Below are 19,801 nucleotides of genomic sequence, written 5' to 3' on the forward strand. Positions count from 1 at the left end.
GCTTTTCTCCTCAAAACATTTGCATCTGAGCTGGCTCCAGTATGGCAACCAATATTCCAAACCTCTGTAGACACACACACACAATTCCCCTGCCTTGGAAAACCTCACACATAAAACCACTACCCAAAATCCAATGTCCAGAAGAACATAAGGATTATTTATAGACCCATAGCTCTCACTTCAAGTGAATCACTTGAAAGAATATTGTTACAACACCTCGTTAATATAACCAAAGAATAATTCGACCCCTGTCAGTTTGCCTATAAAAAGGGTTGCGGTACATAGGATGCGGTTGTGACACTGGTCCACTTAATTACAAAACTCCTAGATAAGTCAAATAAGAATCATGCAAGGGTGCTATTCCTAGACTTTTCTTCAGCTTTCAATACAATACAGTCTGATATACTAGTGTCAAAAATGCTACAGTTGGAACTGAATCCATACTTAATTCACTGGTATGCTTATTTTCTTACTAACAGAGTACAGAGTGTGAAAGTGAACACAACCCTCTCCTCAGCATTAACTACCAATGTTGGTGCTCCCCAGGGGTGTGTGAGCTCAGCTGTACTTTTCACCCTTTATACTGACAGCTGTCGTATAGAGGGTATGGCCCATCGAGTGGCAAAGCAACATGCAAAGTGAGTTTAACATTGTTTAATGTCGTTTAATGCAATCAGATAGGACTTTTCTGTTTGGATGCATGGGCTGTCAAGGCCAGAAAGTAGTTTTTTGCCACTCAGTAGACATTCCTGCATAACTTCCGGGTTTGGTGATGATGTCACGTGCATACCCTCTATTGAGGAATGCCTGTCTGAATGTCGCACTGACACACTAGACCAGGGTTCCCCAATTAAATTTCCTCAAGGGTCATATTTTGACTAGGGTACCAGGCTGGGGGCCGAGTCCGCACGCGTGAGGTCGAGGTCTTGCCCTGAAAATTCATTTTCAGGGCAGGACCCCATTTGAAAAGGATGCCCAGTTTGACATGCATAGGCTACTGACCCCCATTTAATGCCATTTATATCTGGGACCCCCCCCCGCGGGCCGCAAATGGCCCCTATTGGGGAACCCTGCACTAGACCAATACATTCTAAAATACTCAGATGATACAGTTTTGATTTCTCTCCTAGATAGCTCCAGTGATCCTGGACTGCACCAACACAGAGTAAATAAGGTGGTTGAATGGAGTGATAACAACGCTCTCATCATTAACACAAAAAAGACAGAAGAGATAGTTTTTTGTACACCACCAGAGATACACAGATCCCCCATTACTATTCATGGTGAACCGATCAACCAGGTATGTTCGTACAAATACCTAGCAGTAGTAATAGACCATCTGTTGTCATGGAACGATCAGATTGATTCAGTGTGTAAGAAAACAAAGCAAAGCATCTACTTCCTTCGCCGTCTAAGATCCTTCAGTGCTATAGTCGACGGATTCTTCTTTTGTTAATCACTTCTGTTATTATGAGTGTTCTTCAGTACTGTAGTACCACCTGGTATGGATGTTTGTCTGCAGCCCTAAAGTCACAACTGCTGCAACAACTGAACATTTGTTCAAAGATTGCTGGACAACCACTTCAGAAACTTCATACATCCACGTATGATAACAGCATCCTAAGGTTAGCAAGGAATATCACCTCTAATACTAAGCATGTGTTGTATGGAGAATATAGGTTGCTACCTTCAGGAAGGAGATATGGTGTACCAGCATACAATAAGGTCAGACTAAATAGGTCCTTTGTCCACCAGTCGACCTTGAGGCTTAATCAGGAGTTGTAGTAGCCACGGGGTAATCTAAGCGGTGGATATTGCTCTTGTCTTCATGTCTTTAAATTTAAATTGTCTTGTTCTTTGTGTCTTGTCAAATGTGTGTATATGTTCTGCATACTTGGCTGCTGGGTCGCAAGACACATTTCAGTGTGAACTGACAATAAAGTACTATATCATATCATATCATGTCATGTATGGCCTACTTGTGTGCAAGGCGCAAATTGGCACCTCGACAGAGTGCATTTCTAGTTATTCGTGCACGCCGGAAGACCTTGATGAAAAGATTTATGTTGTTATGTATGTGATTTAGGGGTATTGTCCCGCCAGGCCGACCGACCTACGGTTCAAGAGTTATAGGCCGAAACGTATAGCGCCTCAATGAGGCCAACTGATTTAATTCGCGCAAGTACTGTTTTCGGCTGCGTATGTCAGTAACTCTCTCGGCCAATCAGGGATTGTGTATTTTTGGTGGCCCCCTCGGCCAATCAGGAACCACCGTTTTTACATAAACATACATACAGTAGTAGTTACATCATCAGCCAATCACTGATTGGCCGAGCGACGGCACCAACATAGGGAGCCAATCCAATTGGCAGAGGGGGCCACCATCCCTGATTGGCCGAGCGACAACATCGACATATGTGGATGACGTAACCAATTTGAGTTTAAAACGTATATAATAGGACACTTAAAACATTTAGAAAACATTGTAGTGGATATCTCGAATGGGATTTGTAGACATAACTCAGGTGTTTCAATACCTTGATTGGAGTCTGCTTATTAAATATGGCAAATTAAATTGATTTGACATGATTTAAAAGTCCATGGATGCTGATACTGTCTGTTTCTATTTGCCCATTTGCCAAAGAAGCTTGCAATCTACAATGCTTCGGCTTCAGCCTAGACCTTTTAGGTGCTACCCCTTTGTAAAAAAATCACACCCGTGTGAACTGAGTGGTGTAAGGTCTTATATAGACTGATCAGCTGTGGTCTGACGTAATGTCTGACGTAATTAAATCACACCCGTGTGAACTGGGTGACCATAGCAACCATGCTCATTTTACGGACAGACACGTAAACGGACAGACACGTAAACTAACAAAGCCAGTTGTAGGAGTGGTTTACACCACTCAAAAAAAGCCAGTTGTAGGAGTGGTTTACACCACTCAATTACACACTCAAAAACTTAAATGCAAATGATGAAACTTAACATGTAAATGTAAAGCACCGAAATAAACTATTCATTCATTCATTCAATGGGAAAGAGACAAGACAAGACATCCTTGCACGTTGGGTGGTCTGGAATAGACATGGGGTGTCAAACTGGTGGCAGAAGGGGGGGAGAGACGCGCGCTCTGCTCGCGCACAAGTAGGCCATTCATGTCCAACTTGTGTGCAAAGCGCAAGTTGTATTTCTAGTTTTGAGCGGCAATAGCCGTCTCCAACGCGTGGCCTTTTTTCCCCCGCCATGACGCCATGTGGCAGCCAAGTCTATGGACTTTATACTGAACTTTTTATTCCGTATAAACGTTTTAGGGCACTGTGGGCCTCAAATATGTCCCCCCTCCCGTGACTTCATACATGATCATCAAGATGAAAGGCTTCATTCACACTATTAATCCTATACAGCTTTTGTCCCCACACGTCTCAGAGAAATTAGGTCATATGTGCCTCGAATATGACGTAGATTTGTGGCAACACAAACATTAAATGCCATTGACAATGAAGGGAAAATGTACGTCATATGTAGACATACGCAGCCGAAAACAGTACTTGTGCTCTGCTCACGCAAGTAATTAAACTGTACAACATATCGAAGCACATGGTTCCTGATGAAGCCGGTCAATCTTGTGTGTGTGTCGCAAAAAAGTAAATGGAAACTACACTTGGTTGCATGCTGAAAATAGCCGATCTACAAGTTCACAACGCGTCGCAGTGTAAAACGAGCCATTACGACGGAATCAAGGCCCGCCAAAATACATTTTAGTCGACTAAATGAACTGCAGACATTTAGTCGACTAAAACCAGACTAACACTAAAACATTCCAGGTGACTAAAATATGACTAAAACTAAATTAAGTTTCATTCCAAAGACTTTCTATGACTAAAATAGAAATTTGCTGCCAAGCAGCACTGTGTAGTCCCTTTTAAACCCTGACAAACTATGCAAACAAAATAGTATATGTAGAAAAACAAATGATAAATACTAATAGTGAAATACTGCTGCTGGTGTGAATTCAGGTTACATAAACCAAGCGTAAAAACATGTACCGGTAAATATGGATTGTTTAAAACATACCGTAAACCCACTAGACTTAGGTTAAATCTAAAATCCTACACAGTATATGACAAAACACAAAACAATCTGTGAAAAGTATTCAGGTAGGCCTATGTATTTGGCCTGGTAAGGCAACTATATTTACAGCACCTTCCATATGCCAAAGCAACTCAAAGTGCTTTACAGGATAAAAACAAATACAATCAGAGTGCAACAGTGCACTTTAAAAATGAATAGAGATAGAGGTCTTATTACAATAAAATAAGATAAAGGAGTACCAGTATATAAATTATAACAAATACAAATGGTAGCGTTCACACGAAATGTGGTCTTGCCTCATACAGAGAGCCATGCCATTAAAAAATATGATTTTGTAATTGAAAATATCACACGCAAATTAACTCATGTTGATGAATGTGATCATATTGATCACATTGGTCTTGCCCAAATATGGAGGCATGGTGGAATGATCCTACGAATAGATTGTGGAAAAAAGGAACAAACCCCCCTCGACAATAATATTGTGAACGAAACGAAACTAAATAAAACAAAACAAAACAAAACACAGTTAAATGGGATGCCTTTTCACCAGGGAGTTAGTGTGAACCTCTGGTGTGCACGTCACACTCTCCTAGCAGCAATTCCTCCTGCCAAACACCTTGGTCTTTTGGCACGCACTCTTATTCTTCAACAGAGACGGCACCATATTGGACACGGAAACCCTGGTGACACTGAGCTGCTGCTCCGCCTCCCCGGTCGTCTGGTTGCGTATCTTGGGGAAGCATATCTCCTCCAGCGCTTTGAGGCTCTGCAGTAGATTCCTCAACTTGTCCCTTATCTCGTCCCCACCTCTTTCCATCTGACTCTCCATGTCCATCATCTTCTGAACCCTTCCGTTCAGAAGCTGGTTCTCGTTCAACAGGTCTATTTTCTCTTTGTCCCAGATTCTCTCCTTTGTGAGAATCTCGTTCCTGAAGTACTCGTCCATAGTTTTCTGCTCCGTTTCCCAAAGCTTCTCTTTGATTTCCATCTCCTTCATGATGCCAGCTAGCTCGGATTGGAGTTTCTTATATGAGGTCTGCATCTTCGAGGTCATTTCCTTCCTTTTGTCATCCATTTGTTTGAGTTCTTCGACTCTCTTCTCTTTAAACAGTTGAATCTCCTCCTGATCTTGTATGTGCTGTTTTTTCATGCGCTCAGCCTTCACACTCGCCGCGCTAAGATTTTCTTTCAGAGTCTGGTTTTCTTTCATCTTTTTCTTCTTCTCCCTTTCCCACTGATGCTTCTTTGTGAGTAGTTCTGCCCTGAAGTGATCTTCTATAGTTTTTTGCTCCTTGTACCAAAGTTTCTCTTTGTTATTCGATTCATTCTCTATGTGGATTCGCTTTCTCCTTTCGTTCTCTTCCTGCTCCCTGACAGTGGTCAGCTGCTCCCGGAGCTCTTCATTGGCCGGTATCATGCCTTTGGTTATCGTGAGGGTGGCATTGAGGTCCTCCTGCTGCTTTTCATTGCTTGCCTTCTGTTCGACGAGAGCCTTGTCAATTTTTTTCATCTTCTTGTTTTTTGCAATCTTTTGGGCGTTCAGTGACGGCATCGCATACTCGCAACAAAATTTTATCGTGTCCATGTCCTCGATCTTTTCAAATCCCTCCCTGCTTTCTCTTGCATCATCCAACAGCTTATTCAAGGCCCCATCCTCCTTGTCGAATGCCCTGCCTAACCGATCCTTCACCTTATTAAACTCCAGATCAAGTTCAAGTTGATCTTTTTCGATCTGGCGTTGAATTCGTGTGTTAACGTGGCCCATCCTTGCCATGTTGTGGCCTTAATGTCGTACCCCTACCAGATCGGTGTAGATAATACAGGCGCTTACTATATTTGTACAAGCAGTGGAGGTTTTCAGGCCTATATACTGATCATGCGTGACGTGTCGCGACGTCACCAGCCGTACTGATTATGGAGTTATGCATCTTCCACGGCGATCGGCGAAAAACAACAACACTGAATTGTGTTTTTGAGGGGCCCTAGCCCCTCTTATGCCCAGCTTTCCAGGTTTGTGTGAACACAAACATTGGTTTGTGATTGGCTGATCGCCCCTTAGCGATGATTTGATTGACTGAGCAAAGTACATATATTGAAGCTAAAAGTGAGGACGCAAATTGTGATTGGCCGGAATGAGATGACGTATAATGTTGTATGATGATAAGAGCGCCCCTCACTCACGGGTCTGATTTTGTTAGTCCACGTCATATTTGAGGCACATATGACCTAATTTCTCCTTTCATTGTCAATGGCAAATATGAGACGTGTGGGGACAAAAGCTGTATATAGGAGGGGCTAGCGCCCCTCAAAAACTAAATGTAGGAAACCAAAATAAAGGGACCCATAAAAATACGTCTGTGACTCACACAAATGGGTCCCCCATCCGAGCCAGTGTTTGGCTACCAGTGCACTTCTTTAAAGCACACGTGCCGTGCAACTGCTGCAGGTCTGTTCCTAGCAGCCGATGGGGGGAAACAACTGCTTTGTGGCTCTTTCCCCCAGCCGTGCTACTCCAACCCTCTTTGATTTATTTTAGCCTATGAGTAACCTCCCTTCGGAAAGGAGTCTAAGTGGGAGAGGCTTAGCTATAGGTGAATTATGTAAATGTTGCCGTAATTCCCCTTTTCTGTAAATAAAATACATTATGCTGCAAAGTGGTTGTCCTCCATCCAAAATGTTGCAGGCTCTTTTGCCCCTGGCCATAGGGTCCGTAACATAAACATATGAAATGCCGAGTGGTAGAAAGAAAGGCAGGGTTAGAGAAACTAAAAGGTGAGTGTTCATTTTCTTGCATTTGCTGCTTTCTTTCGTTTTTGGGATTTTAGCAGTTTTTGACAGGGGGGCGGGGGAATTTATTATTTACTATAGTCCTAATAAACCCCAAGAAATTACATCTGGCCACAAAAGATCACAGGATCTATTGAATGTGCCAAACTGACATATTGAGCCTATACACACAGTATAAGCATTCCCCCCAACATTTTGTAAAAATCACACCCGTGTGAACTGAGTGGTGTAATATAGCCTGTCTGACGTAATGAAATCATGTCTGACGTAATGAAATCACACCCGGGTGAACAGGGTGAACATAGCAACCATGCTCATTTTTTCTGCACAGACTAACAAAGCCAGTTGTAGGAGTGGTTTACACCACTCAATAATGAAATCACACCCGGGTGAACAGGGTGAACATAGCAACCATGCTCATTTTTTCTGCACTAACAAAGCCAGTTGTAGGAGTGGTTTACACCACTCAAAAAAATACATATTTAGCCCCATGCTCGAATGCCCCCGCCCCTCTGTCAAAAAGAGCTAAAATCCCTAAAACGAACGAAAGAAAATGAAAAAAAAATAACACTCATCTTTTACTTTCTCTAATAACAACCTAAAACATGAACCTTGGTTGAAAAAAACTAAAGTTGTCCTTTAAACTAATTGGGCCATCTCTTTGTTCCCCAGAGTGGTGGTCCACCGTCCATGCTAAAAGTTCTTCTGGGTTAATTTTGCAGAATTCCCATGTGATTTGAAATGTATTCTTTTGTGAAACATAGCCGGTCAATCTGCGCAAAGCAATTTCAGATAATTCTGGTTCGGGAATGCAAAGTTGGATTGAACTCACTGTGTCTGTGATCCTTAAGGTCCAGGTGCCAGTGGGGTCCTCGCCCCATGTGTGGACAGACATGAAGTCCCAGTTCCTGAAGCCGTTGGACGACGTGTCCCGTTCCCGCTCAGCCAACAGTGTTGTACTGGTGCCTGAAGCCAAACAAGAGGGAATGATTGATGACGCTGTATTGCAAGGCATATAGACTGGATACGTTTTTCCAGATACCTGTAATTCAGTTCTTCCCGGTCAAACATTATTATTATACAGCTTGTAAATCGGCTGTTTTTGAGGGGCGTTAGCCCCTCCACGCATTATGTTATGCTTTAGCTATTGAAAAATAGCAGATCTACAAGCTCATAGCGCGCCACCGAGTGGCGCGCCACCGAGTGGCGCGCTACGAGCGGCGCGCTACGAGCTTGTAGGTCTGCTATTTTTGAAAAATCGAAGAACCACTGACATAGAAACATAGCTTTTTCAGAAAACTGTCAGGATGTAGAAGACATTTTTAGAATCTGATCTCAGGTCAAAATGGGTTAAATACAAAACCAGTGGAATTGTCTGCTAACCTGACGGCGAGGCCAGTGTGATGTGCAGGTCTCCTCTCCTGGTGTACTCAATGCTGGCCTCCACCTGCACATGTTCCAGTGAATGCACCGCGTTCGCCTGCCCCGCACAGGCCACAGTGGGGATCTCTATGGTTATCTCTCCTGCCGCCTTCAGCGCCCTTTGGGAGGAATTGGTCATTAGTCCGATTCTACAAAATGCCTTCAAAATCAGTATAGCTCTTGAAACACGTTCAAATGTTTTTTCGAAAACCTCCAAAAATAGCAGATTTACAAGCCTGCACTGCACTGCGAGCTTGTATCTCATGCTATTTATGATTTGACACAGATGCATTCCCGGTTTAATGGGTTAAGTCCAGTACTTCATTACTGTCCACCACTTGTCAGTAGTCTCACAAGCACACTCATAGCTGCTTTCCATACCATGCACATCATCTGAACTACGTTTTGAATTAGGGTTGTTACATGATTTCAACATACAGTAGTGATGGCGTTCAGATGTGCTGCCTGTATTCAATTGAGAAGGTTTTTTGAGACTTCAGGCGATTTTTGAGAAGGCAATGTTTTCACATAATTATACAGGGCTAGAAACCGCACTGGAACACATTTTGTAATACCCCTATAGTGACCGTATACAGAAACTCTGCCCACATTCTGCCATTCAAAGACATAATCCCTCTCCTTTTCCCGACGAAAACATGAATGAAGGGATTTCCCTGTGCAAGCTGACATGAAGCTAGAGGGGGTTGTGCTGGAGAATCAAATAGACAGGATTAAAGTCGGCTGGCTAGCAGATACATGGTTGTAACAAGGTAACAGCCACATGGGTGTCAGCGCCACTGAGTCTCATGATCCAAAGCACATGGCAAAGAGACGCTATAGAAAAGCGCAAATGACAACTATCAACCCCACTTTGGTTGATAGCAAAAGCTTTATAGCCATGTAAGCTTTGTCCTCATTTGATGAACTGAGGACAACGCATGCATGGCTAAAGCTTTTGCCCTTGGCCACTAAATACATAACCTTGGCGTCGCTTTACTTTGGGCATGCACAAATCTACAAGTTCACAGCGTCGGAGTATAAAATAGGGTAAGTGGTTAATCCCCAAAGGACTGTAAACAAACCATTTAGTCAGATAACAGAGGGAAGGCGCTACTGTACTACTTCCATTTTGCACACTGTTTAGCATTCTGTTATTAAATTCCATTATTCACCGGGGCAACTTTTAGTGTGCAAACTTCACGATTGCAGTCAAAGTAAATGACTATTTCCGCTTCCCGTTGAAAACAAATCTAAAACCCCTGTTTTCAGAACAGAAAGTGTCACTGTCATCCTATAAAGCCATTCCAGGCTTAAGCCTGATTTATTCTGGCATCGCGCGCCCCCCAAAATAGGCGACCTACAAGCTCACAATGCTGGTGTGTGACGTATTGTGAGCTTGTAAGTCGCCTGCTTTGGGGTGCGTGACACCGTCGTGCGATGGAACATAAATTAGGCTTCAGTTCAGGGTTTTGTTATTTCCGCCATGGCTCCGCATGATGAAATCCAACAGATGTGTCCTTAGCGCCGCAGATGGTTTTCATCTCATGGAACCAAATGTTTACGACATCAGGACATCAAATTCATTGAAAAATTAAGCACTCAACAGACTCAAGCACTCAATGAAAAATGAAGCACTCAAATAAATGAAGCACCAGAACCAGAACCAGAACCAGAACCAGGCACTGGTGTGTAGACAAATGATGACCCATGGCATGTTCATAAAAAAATAGAAAAGAAAAATGAAATTACAAAATGATTTAATAACTACATTTTGTATTCTCCAACAGTTGCCAACAGTTACCCTCTTGTATGAGTGCCAGGATATATATTTTTTATTTCCTGGCCAAGAAGCAACCAACACACACTTGACAGGTACAAAAGTAGTAAAAAAGTAGTAAGTAGTAAAGTAAAAAAAAAAGAAGAGCGAGACTAAAGCTGAACCTATACTTACAAAAATAGCATAATTAATCAGTGGTAACTGTCCACAACCCACAGCGATATATAGCAGCATACTCTACGTACGTACCTGGGCTGGAAGGAGTCGTCGCGGACGATGCACTGCGTCTTCTCAGGGGCGCGTTTCCAGGTGGCGGGGTCGGCCAGGTCCACCAGGGCCTTGGCGTTGAGCAGGCCGAAGCCAAAGCGACTGTTGACCATCAGGCCCGCTCCGTTCTTCTTCCAGCCCGGGTTCATGGCCAGAGGGTCAAACTCCGACGTCCACACCACGATGTGCTGCAGGTCCCGCCACGTCAGCTCCGGGCTGGAGAAGAGGGGGACAGGAAGGAGACCGTTAGTACGATATATAACCGATATATATTGGAAGATCGATTGGAACTGGTGTCAATTTAAATCACGATTTGAATCGTGATGCAAACAGCAGTAAAAAAAGAAAAGACAATCCAAGATCTTTGATAAAACAAAAATGTTTTCAGTCATTTGCTACTGTATTGAAAAGAGAAGAAATTACTGGATTTGTGTAAGAGAAAACAAAAACGTAGTATCGTGATTCGAATCGTATCGTGATTCTTCTTTTTCATGACAAGGACCCCCAAATGTATAGATAATGTAAGATATTTCGTTCCAGGAATCCCCAGAAGCAAAGATTTGAGTTGATCAATGATCAATGATTAATATATAATGATTCATTTATATATATTCAAAAGGTTTGCACACATTTTAAGGATCTTTGTGGCACTATAAGTAAACTTGACAGTTGACTCTGTACTTGGTCTGCTCTTTTTTTCCCTCTACACACCAAACCTCTTCTGCGAGGCGTTGTAGATGTGCTATTTTTTGGCAAATATGCCCCTCAGAATAGGGATTCTAGGGTTCAAGTGGTTGTAAAAATGTTTAAAAAAGAAATCGCAAAAAGATTTGGCCACCCCCCTGTAGTAATTCTGAGGATCCCTTAGGGGTCCCGGACCCCTTATTGAAGACCCCTGCTGTATAGATTGTGTTTGTTGAAGTTAACAGGTTCACTGGGTGTGTGATGTATTGCGTACTTCTGTTCCAGTGCCAAAGCAAATATCCCAGCAGCCAGTGGGGCGGAGGCGGAGGTTCCAGTGTGCGTCTCCGTACACTCGTCGTGTAGATCTGCGCTCGTCTGTAACAAGAATGAGGGACAAAATAATATAAAATTATTTAACACATTCCCTGCTGTTCTCCGTAATGTGGTCTTTTTTATTGTTTTATGATACATCACGCTCTTCGCCAACGTATGCGGGTTCTAGGTTGCTAGGCAACGAATACAACAGGAAATGAACCGGAAGGAAACATTTCGCCTGCCACAGATTTCGAAAAAATGCATTTATCTCGGGTTATTTCTCGGAAAATAGCCAATCTACAAGCTCGCAACGTGGCGCAAAGTGACGAGGTTGTGCGCTTGTAGATACTGTATGTTATTTTCTGGTTATTTTCCCGGGCAAACGTCTAATCTCTCTTTTGGGTCTCGACCTCAAAAGTGTGGGAACGACCACTGCTTTACACCGCCGCCGGCACCACCACCACCACGCAAACTATACTTACAATCCTCTGGTCGGTGTAGTCCCCACTGCTGTACGCCGTGGCCAGGGTGGAGGAGCACTTCTCAGCGTACCAGGGCGACAGGCCCTGCTGGGACGCACTGCTGATGGAGATGGTGTAGATGCTGTCCGTGTAGCCGTCGCAGTCACAGTTGTCACCCTGCCGGCCGCCGTTGCCCGACGCCCACACAAAGATGGAGCCTTTGCCCTTGCGGCCCTGAGGGAGACCAACGGTGTGTGACATTGTCAATGTCCGGCACGGCCAATGTTCAAAACCGTCCAGGAAATGTTATGGGCGGGGGGAAACGAACTTGTGTTCCAACCTTCCAAGCTTTGTTAATACAAGGACAGTGAAAATAGCAGATGTACAAGCTATGACATTGTAGCTCTGCTATTTTCTTTTTGAGTGGTGCAACCACTCCAAGGAACAGCAATGTCCGTGTTCACCTATGTGTTCACCTAACTATGTGACCACTATGTCACTATGAGCACGAGTACCAATGAGTACCAAAAGTGGCGCTGTTGTGCCAGAAACAGAGAGAGAGAGATAGTGCTGCACTGCTGCCTGCTAATGAGAGACAGAGAGAGAGAGAGAGAGAGAGAGCGAGAGGGGGGGGGGGAGTTGCACCACTCAGTTCACACGGGTGTGATTTTTTTTATAATTATGAAGTTTGTGCAAATCTTTGAATAAAGCAAACTTTTTTAATTTGTGGGTCCTTGACATGGAAAAGTTTGAGAACCACTGACTTATTACTGTTATTTTTATATCATAAAAAACAAAACATGTGTATTTTGAGAGCTGATGTGGTGGGTGTGGTATGAAGGTATACCTTCTCTATGCCATATTCAAAGGCCTTCTGGGCCAAGCGTCCGGGACCTTCCACCGTCTTGCCATCGTCGTTGGGTCCCCAGCTGGCACTGTAGATGTCCACATGGTCGGGGTTGAACCCGATAGAGCTGGCTTCAATGGCGTCGGTCACAATCCCGTCCAACATACGAATCCCTGCACGGGGGGGAAAAAATCAGAATCAGCAGATTCTTGGTGCCTCCTCACCACCATTTGTCCCTAGAGGCATGTCACAATTATTACATAATAATCGCCTAGCCTGGGGACCATTCCATTTCGGGTTCATGAAACGGTCGGGAGCGGATGATATCGCTACGTCATGTTGTAGTATTGTTTTGTAGTCGGCAATCTTCCGGGATTTCCTTTTCCCTCAAACCGATTTTTCTCAATAAAAGCTACAGACTATTGTTATTCTTCCGGTTTGAGGGAAAAGGAATTTCCGTCTGATTGTTCCTGCCTGATGACTACAAAACAATACTACAACATGACATAACGATATCATCCGTTCCAGACCGGTTCACACGGCACTTTTGGAACAGAGGCTTTCCTCCGAGGTGGAAAGCCTGGTGAGGCGAGGTTAATAATCGCCTAATCGAAATTACTTCAGATAATCGCAATTATTACAACGTGTCACATTGTAAGGTTGTAGATCAGCTAGTTCCGCTCTTTTAAAGTTTTATTGTTAATCACAATTATTCGTATGACTATACACTGACACCACGCTAGACACGAACGCCCAAAAACGTCAATTTTCTATGGCTGCCAATGCAACTTGGTCCAATCCTTAATCACATACGGACAAACATCTATGCCGATGCTATCTAACTTGCGGAGGTAGCGTGCCTTGTCCACGGGCAACAGATCTTTCAACGTATGGCATTGCAAATACGTTTGATAATCGCTACTCTGCTCAATATTGTTTTGAAAATGCCGCAAATTGCATTGCAGTGAACGAGCGAAAATCACAACTTCCCCCGTTTGTGGGCGGAGTCACAGTTTGAGGCGCTGTTTACGCGCCGTGGTGTCAGTGTATACAAAATACATTTTGAAATCGCGACAGCACTATTTGTCCCCACAAAACTTAGCATTTATAATAATTGATATACATTTTATATAATTAGTTAGTAAGCAACCGGCAAAAGCTTGGCTTTTAGAAAGGGTCCCTTTTGTTGAATGTGAAAGGTTGAATCAATGTTTATAGATTTACTGTTGTTACTGTTATTTATATTGTAAAGGGCTTTTAAACTATTACGTGTTGCTTGTGAAAGGATCACAATGGAAGTAAGTATATTTTGTGTTTATTCTCAAACTTGCATGCATGCATGCACACACATGCATGCACGCACGCAAGCACACACACACACAAGCACGCACACACGTCCTACCTCCAACCTTGGCGTTGAATGCGACCCCAACGCCACATTTGTTGTTGTCTGCCTGCATAGCGATCTCACCAGCACACCTGGTCCCATGCCTTAAAGCACACCGTCAACAACACGCACGCACACGCACACGCACACACACACACACACACACACACACACACATACACACACACACACACACACGCGCGCGCACACAGACAGGCAGTGTTGAGTAACTAACACTACGTAACTTAATATATTACGTAATATATTACCGGAATACGGTAACTTGTAATATAATACATTACTTAACAAAAGAATTGTAATATATTCTAAAAATCTTTCTGTATTACTGCATTACTTTCTGTATTACTTTCTGTCTGTCTGTCTCGTTGCCCGTGGCTCTGTCTTGTGACATTATGTGACAACTGCAGAAGTTAAAGAATTACGTATTTCCGCTCCCCACTAATAGTTCTCAGGTCTGGTGTTTGTCCTCTTTTTTTCTCAGTCGTGTTTTCAAATGGATTTGGCTAGGCGGCCGTTTGGCCTCGCCTTATTGTAGATACGCCACTGGTCTACGTAATGTATAATTTATAATTATACTAAATATTTAATTGTTCGATTTGAGCATTTAAAAAAAGTAATATGTAATAGTAATATTAATATATTACTCTTGCTCAGACAGTAATATGTAATACAATATATTACTTGACAAATTAAGGTAATAAGTAATAAGAAATATATTCCAAATATAAAGTAATATACCCAACACTGCAGACAGGACGCGGAACATACACACACAGACAGGACTCTTAACAACTCATAGCAACAGCTATTCAATATGATGTTTTTGTTTGGCTCTCACTAAATGACATGTTTTAACATAGCAGATATGGATTCTGAGACGAGGGTCATCTGAGTCATCTAAAAATGGAGGCCCTGTGGTTTGATGACTAAGCGTTCACCAGAAATGACTAAGAGCCATTGTTTACTCCAACAATAGATTTGTGTCACGCTCTGTCACAGCGAGTGTGTGTTTCTGTGTGTGTGTGTGTGTGTGTGTGTGTCACGTCAGTGTGTGTGTGTGTGTGTGTGTGTGTGTGTGTGTGTGTGTGTGTGTGTGTGTGTGTGTGTGTGTGTGTGTGTGTGTGTGTGTGTGTGTGTGTGTGCAACCACTGCTGGTCTGCTGCTCTCTTTTGTCCTCCAAATTATTGCTTATAAGCCTGTCACAATAATAATCGCTTTATTCACAATTATTTGACATAATCACATTCATTTCAATCGTTATAATTTCCAATAGTTTCCTTGTTGATGAATATATTTGTGTGGCAATATTTGTGTGGCAATTGATCATCAAGTAAAATGACGTGAGCGTGATAAGTATATATAAGTTCAAGGTTCAAGGTCCACTTAATTTGTCATTTCACATGTTTGCACATATAAAACGAAAATCGTACTCAGGACCAGCAGTGTATATTTAAAACCTATCAATAAAAAAGAATAAGCATGAAATCCCAAATACATAATGCTGCAGTGCTACTGCAGCAGTCAACATACTTGTTCTCATTGGTGGAGTCGTATCTGGGGAAGGGGTCCGGGTCGTTGTCGTTGAAATCGTAGCTGGCTGCAGGATCCTGCATGTGGCACAAAAACAAACAGATTACCGAGGATGATTTCACTGCACCTCAGTGACTTAAATGTGACTAAAACTAAATTAAAACTATTCAAGAGACTATGACTTAAACTAAAATCTAAATTTGCTGCCAAAAACAACACTGTTGGTGACCCCTGATAAGGGGGGAGGGGGGTTTTGTTACCACTGTCGCACAATGTCGTGCTCATGTACAGTATGTGTCTTGAGACAACTTGTTATGATGTGACACTTGAATTGAATTGAATTGAATTGAATTGAATTGAATTGAATTGAAATTGAACCTGTAATTCTTATGATTAATTTCAGTTGGGGTGTGTGGGGAGGGGGTAATCTTTAGAAATAATCATTTAAACAAATTTAAATAAAAGATTTACACAGGACGAATACAAATGGTTGCAATGGCCTACACGTGCTGTGCCATGCACAGAGCTGTTGTGCAACACCCCTCCTCCTCCTCCTTCTCCTCAGTTCAGTTGTTGAAGCCTCTTTGATGAATGAGTATTTCAGTTAATTACAGAGGGAGTCATTTCCATCAGCACACACTCTGTCTGCCCCCCCCCCCCCCCACCCTGTCCCCATCGTACATCTGTGCTGTTTGAAATCCAACCCACAGACACTTGTAGAGGGCTTTTAGAGTTTTCCTCTCAAAAGGACGCTGTTATCAACATGTAATTACTCACCACACACACACACACAACCACACACACATGCGCGCATGCATGCAGGCAGGCATGCAGTCAGGCAGGCAGGCAGGCACGCATGCACAAACGCACGCACGCACGCACGCACGCACGCACGCACGCACGCACGCACGCATGCATTCACGCCACTGTCAGCTAATTAAAATAATGGACAAAATTATATTTATATTATATTTTTCAGGTAAAAATATATATATAGAATATTAATTTATAAAAACAAATATAATTGAATTTTAACATATTCAGTGAAAAAAAAGATAATATCATAATATAGAAAAATGACAATCTAGAAGAAAAAAGTCCATATGCTCTATTTTTACCTTTGGAAAGGTCTAAAACGAACTGCAAACAGATAACTGCATCATGCGTCACCATCCGTAGCAAACATTAGGCCTCATGCTGTGTTTAGACACGTGTCTAGGAAACAAGATTGCAGAAATCCTTGGAGGCGTTTTTTAATATACTGCATTTATTTATGTTCTTTATGAATCGCCCTGTGAGGTGTCACCGTGTCACCCCGTGGTTGCTTGGGAACGACGGCACAGTTGCCACGGATACGGTGTCTTATACACGTCACCTCCCCCCCCCCCCCCCCCCACCCCATTTCGTTCCGTTTGTGCTCTCAGAGTTGGGGTAGATGACGTACTGTAAGAAAGTGTCCTACGTAGTTGGAAACATTTTTGTCTGACGTAGCCGGGGTTACAGTAGACACTAGACACCCGCTTCGATGTAGCTGGGGTACAGTAGACACTAGACACCCGCTTCGATGTAGCTGGGGTACAGTAGACACTAGACACCCGCTTCGATGTAGCTGGGGTACAGTAGACACTAGACACCCGCTTCGATGTAGCTGGGGTACAGTAGACACTAGACACCCGCTTCGATGTAGCGGGGGTACAGTAGACACTAGACACCCGCTTCGATGTAGCTGGGGTACAGTAGACACTAGACACCCGCTTCGATGTAGCTGGGGTACAGTAGACACTAGACACCCGCTTCGATGTAGCTGGGGTACAGTAGACACTAGACACCCGCTTCGATGTAGCTGGGGTACAGTAGACACTAGACACCCGCTTCGATGTAGCTGGGGTACAGTAGACACTAGACACCCGCTTCGACTGTTATCAACCAGTGGGTTGCTTGTTAACAAGACGGCTCCAGTAGAGCCTATACTGGCTAGAGATTGCATTGTCCATAAGTAAACAATTAACTGGTTGATTGATATCGGTTGATTTTCATTCGAATCCGCTAACAGTAGATGTAAGAATCTTTGTCCTACATGGCTGGGGTACAGTATAGATGTAAGAATCTTTGTCCTACATGGCTGGGGTACAGTATAGATGTAAGAATCTTTGTCCTACATGGCTGGGGTACAGTATAGATGTAAGAATCTTTGTCCTACATGGCTGTGGGCTACAGTAGAATCGTTGATTTACGTGGGTTAGATGTGAGAAAAAAGGGGTTGGGATCCGGAACCCGGAAGAATCGGGAGGAAGCGGTCCGGATACAACATTGAGGAACCGGAATCACATTTGGAACCATTTCTGGGACCGTTTTTTTATCACACTGTAAGAGCTGGCATGCGGAAATGCGGCATTCACGTCTGCTATGCAATTACAACACTGTTGGTTCTCAAACGTTTTCATTTAAATGACCACCATGGTTCCATTTGTACACTCTTAGCTCTTAACGTGTGAACGAGGGACCACCACCCTGACTTAGAATCAACCTGGGTTAGTGCTTTTTACGGCTCTAGCAGTGATTCTCAAACCGTTTCATTTCAAGGACCCCCAGTTTGACATGTGGACCCCCATTTAATGGCATTTCTATCTCTGGGACCCCCAATTTATATTGTAAAATCAATGTTAATTTAACTCTGAGAGTGTACAAAATGGAACCAGATGGTTGGTTCCATTTGGTACACTCTCAGAGTTACAGATCCATCCAAAAGGGTCCATTTGGTTCCACACTATCATTTAGCTGGGGACCCCCTGGAACTCCCTCAAGGACCCCTGGGGGTCCCCGGACCCCACTTTGGGAACCATTGTCCTAAAGGATCCCAACCCTAGTAAGAAGGTGTCTTACGTAGTTGCGGTAGATGTCGGTGTGGTTCCACTCCAGTCCGTCGTCCAGGATGGTGATGACCACTCCTTTCCCCGTGATGCCTTTCTTCCACACGGGGATCACATGCAGGTCCAGCTTGGGCAGCGAGGAGGACGTCCGCGTGTCTTGCTGCATGGGAAAGACGAACGAGAAGAACACAGGAAGATGTGAGAGGCAGTGGTTCTCAAACTTGTCATGAAGGACCCACAAATTGATATAAATTTGGCCGCGGACGCTCCATCTGAAATATATTTTGTGCCAGGGACCCCCAGGAAAGAAGATTTTTATTTAAAAAAAATATTTAAAATATTTGAAATCAATTTCAAGATTTTTTTAAAAAATGTTCTGGGGCTGCGATCTGCAATCGTTTGAGAATTTTTGAGTTTATATTATAGCTAAAATCTAACATGACACAGATGCTTTCGCGGTTTGAATGGGTTTTTAGTTTGGGGCGGCTAGCTGTGTCAAAGAAATTATTATATCCCACTCCACTCCACACAGCTGAGCTCAGGCCCCTCTCAGAGCTGTCTCCCTGGGTCACTATGAACACACTCCGTGGTTATCAGGTAACAATGAAGCATGCTGAAAACATGAAAGGTCGCATGCACACTGTACAGCTTGGGTGGCTGACAGACGCCGCCTGCCTGGCATCGTTTCCCCCATTGACCTTTTGGAGAAATCCATTACCAGCCTGTTGGCTTTTTCCTTTGTCCCGCAGTCGTCCACTCCTCTGGCCACTTGGAGGCCGACAGCTGCACACAGACCCTGTCCGTATCTCTGTAGTGTTTTCTCCACCGTCCAACACACTGTGTGCTCTAATGATTAAGTTCTGCACACAGTGGTTCTCAAAGTGGGGTCCTCGAGACCGCTTAACCGCTTATCTCCATATGTCTTCTACATCCTGACAGTTTTCTGAAAAAGCTGTGTTTCTATGTCAGTCGTTCTTCGATTTTTCAAAAATAGCAGACCTACAAGCTTGTAGCGCGCCACTCGGTGGCGCGTTATGAGCTTGTAGATCTGCTATTTTTCAATAGCTAAAGCATAACATAATGCTAACACCAAAAAGGGTTCCCGCCCAAAATGGGTTAATGGAATGCCCTACTTTATCACACTACAGTGTCACACAAAAGTATATCAAAAGTAGCAGATCGTCGAAGCTCGAAACGTGATTCCTGAAAAGTTTTCAAACAGTTTTGGACATATGTCCAAAACCTTATATTATAAGGTTTCCACACGACCAAAAAATGGTTGATCAAAATCAGTTTAATCGTTGTTTTGAACATTTCCATATGATTATGAAAGATCA

At 43.3% G+C, this 19,801-nt stretch overlaps 1 protein-coding gene across 1 annotated transcript in view; it reads right to left on the minus strand.

Moving 5' to 3' along the window:
* Nucleotides 1–19,801, minus strand: part of pcsk1 (proprotein convertase subtilisin/kexin type 1) — a gene marked incomplete at both ends in the record, with an annotated part of 35,970 nt that overhangs the window by 6,290 nt on the left and 9,879 nt on the right. The window contains 9 exons of the mRNA XM_079510593.1: nucleotides 7,716–7,849; nucleotides 8,267–8,424; nucleotides 10,332–10,565; nucleotides 11,308–11,408; nucleotides 11,831–12,043; nucleotides 12,657–12,829; nucleotides 14,059–14,147; nucleotides 15,595–15,671; nucleotides 18,478–18,624. Coding sequence (XP_079366719.1) covers nucleotides 7,716–7,849; nucleotides 8,267–8,424; nucleotides 10,332–10,565; nucleotides 11,308–11,408; nucleotides 11,831–12,043; nucleotides 12,657–12,829; nucleotides 14,059–14,147; nucleotides 15,595–15,671; nucleotides 18,478–18,624 — 1,326 coding nt within the window. The remainder of the gene's footprint in view (nucleotides 1–7,715; nucleotides 7,850–8,266; nucleotides 8,425–10,331; nucleotides 10,566–11,307; nucleotides 11,409–11,830; nucleotides 12,044–12,656; nucleotides 12,830–14,058; nucleotides 14,148–15,594; nucleotides 15,672–18,477; nucleotides 18,625–19,801) is intronic.

Source organism: Electrona antarctica, assembly GCF_951216825.1.
Source record: "Electrona antarctica genome assembly, chromosome: 9".
NCBI classification, from domain to species: domain Eukaryota; kingdom Metazoa; phylum Chordata; class Actinopteri; order Myctophiformes; family Myctophidae; genus Electrona; species Electrona antarctica.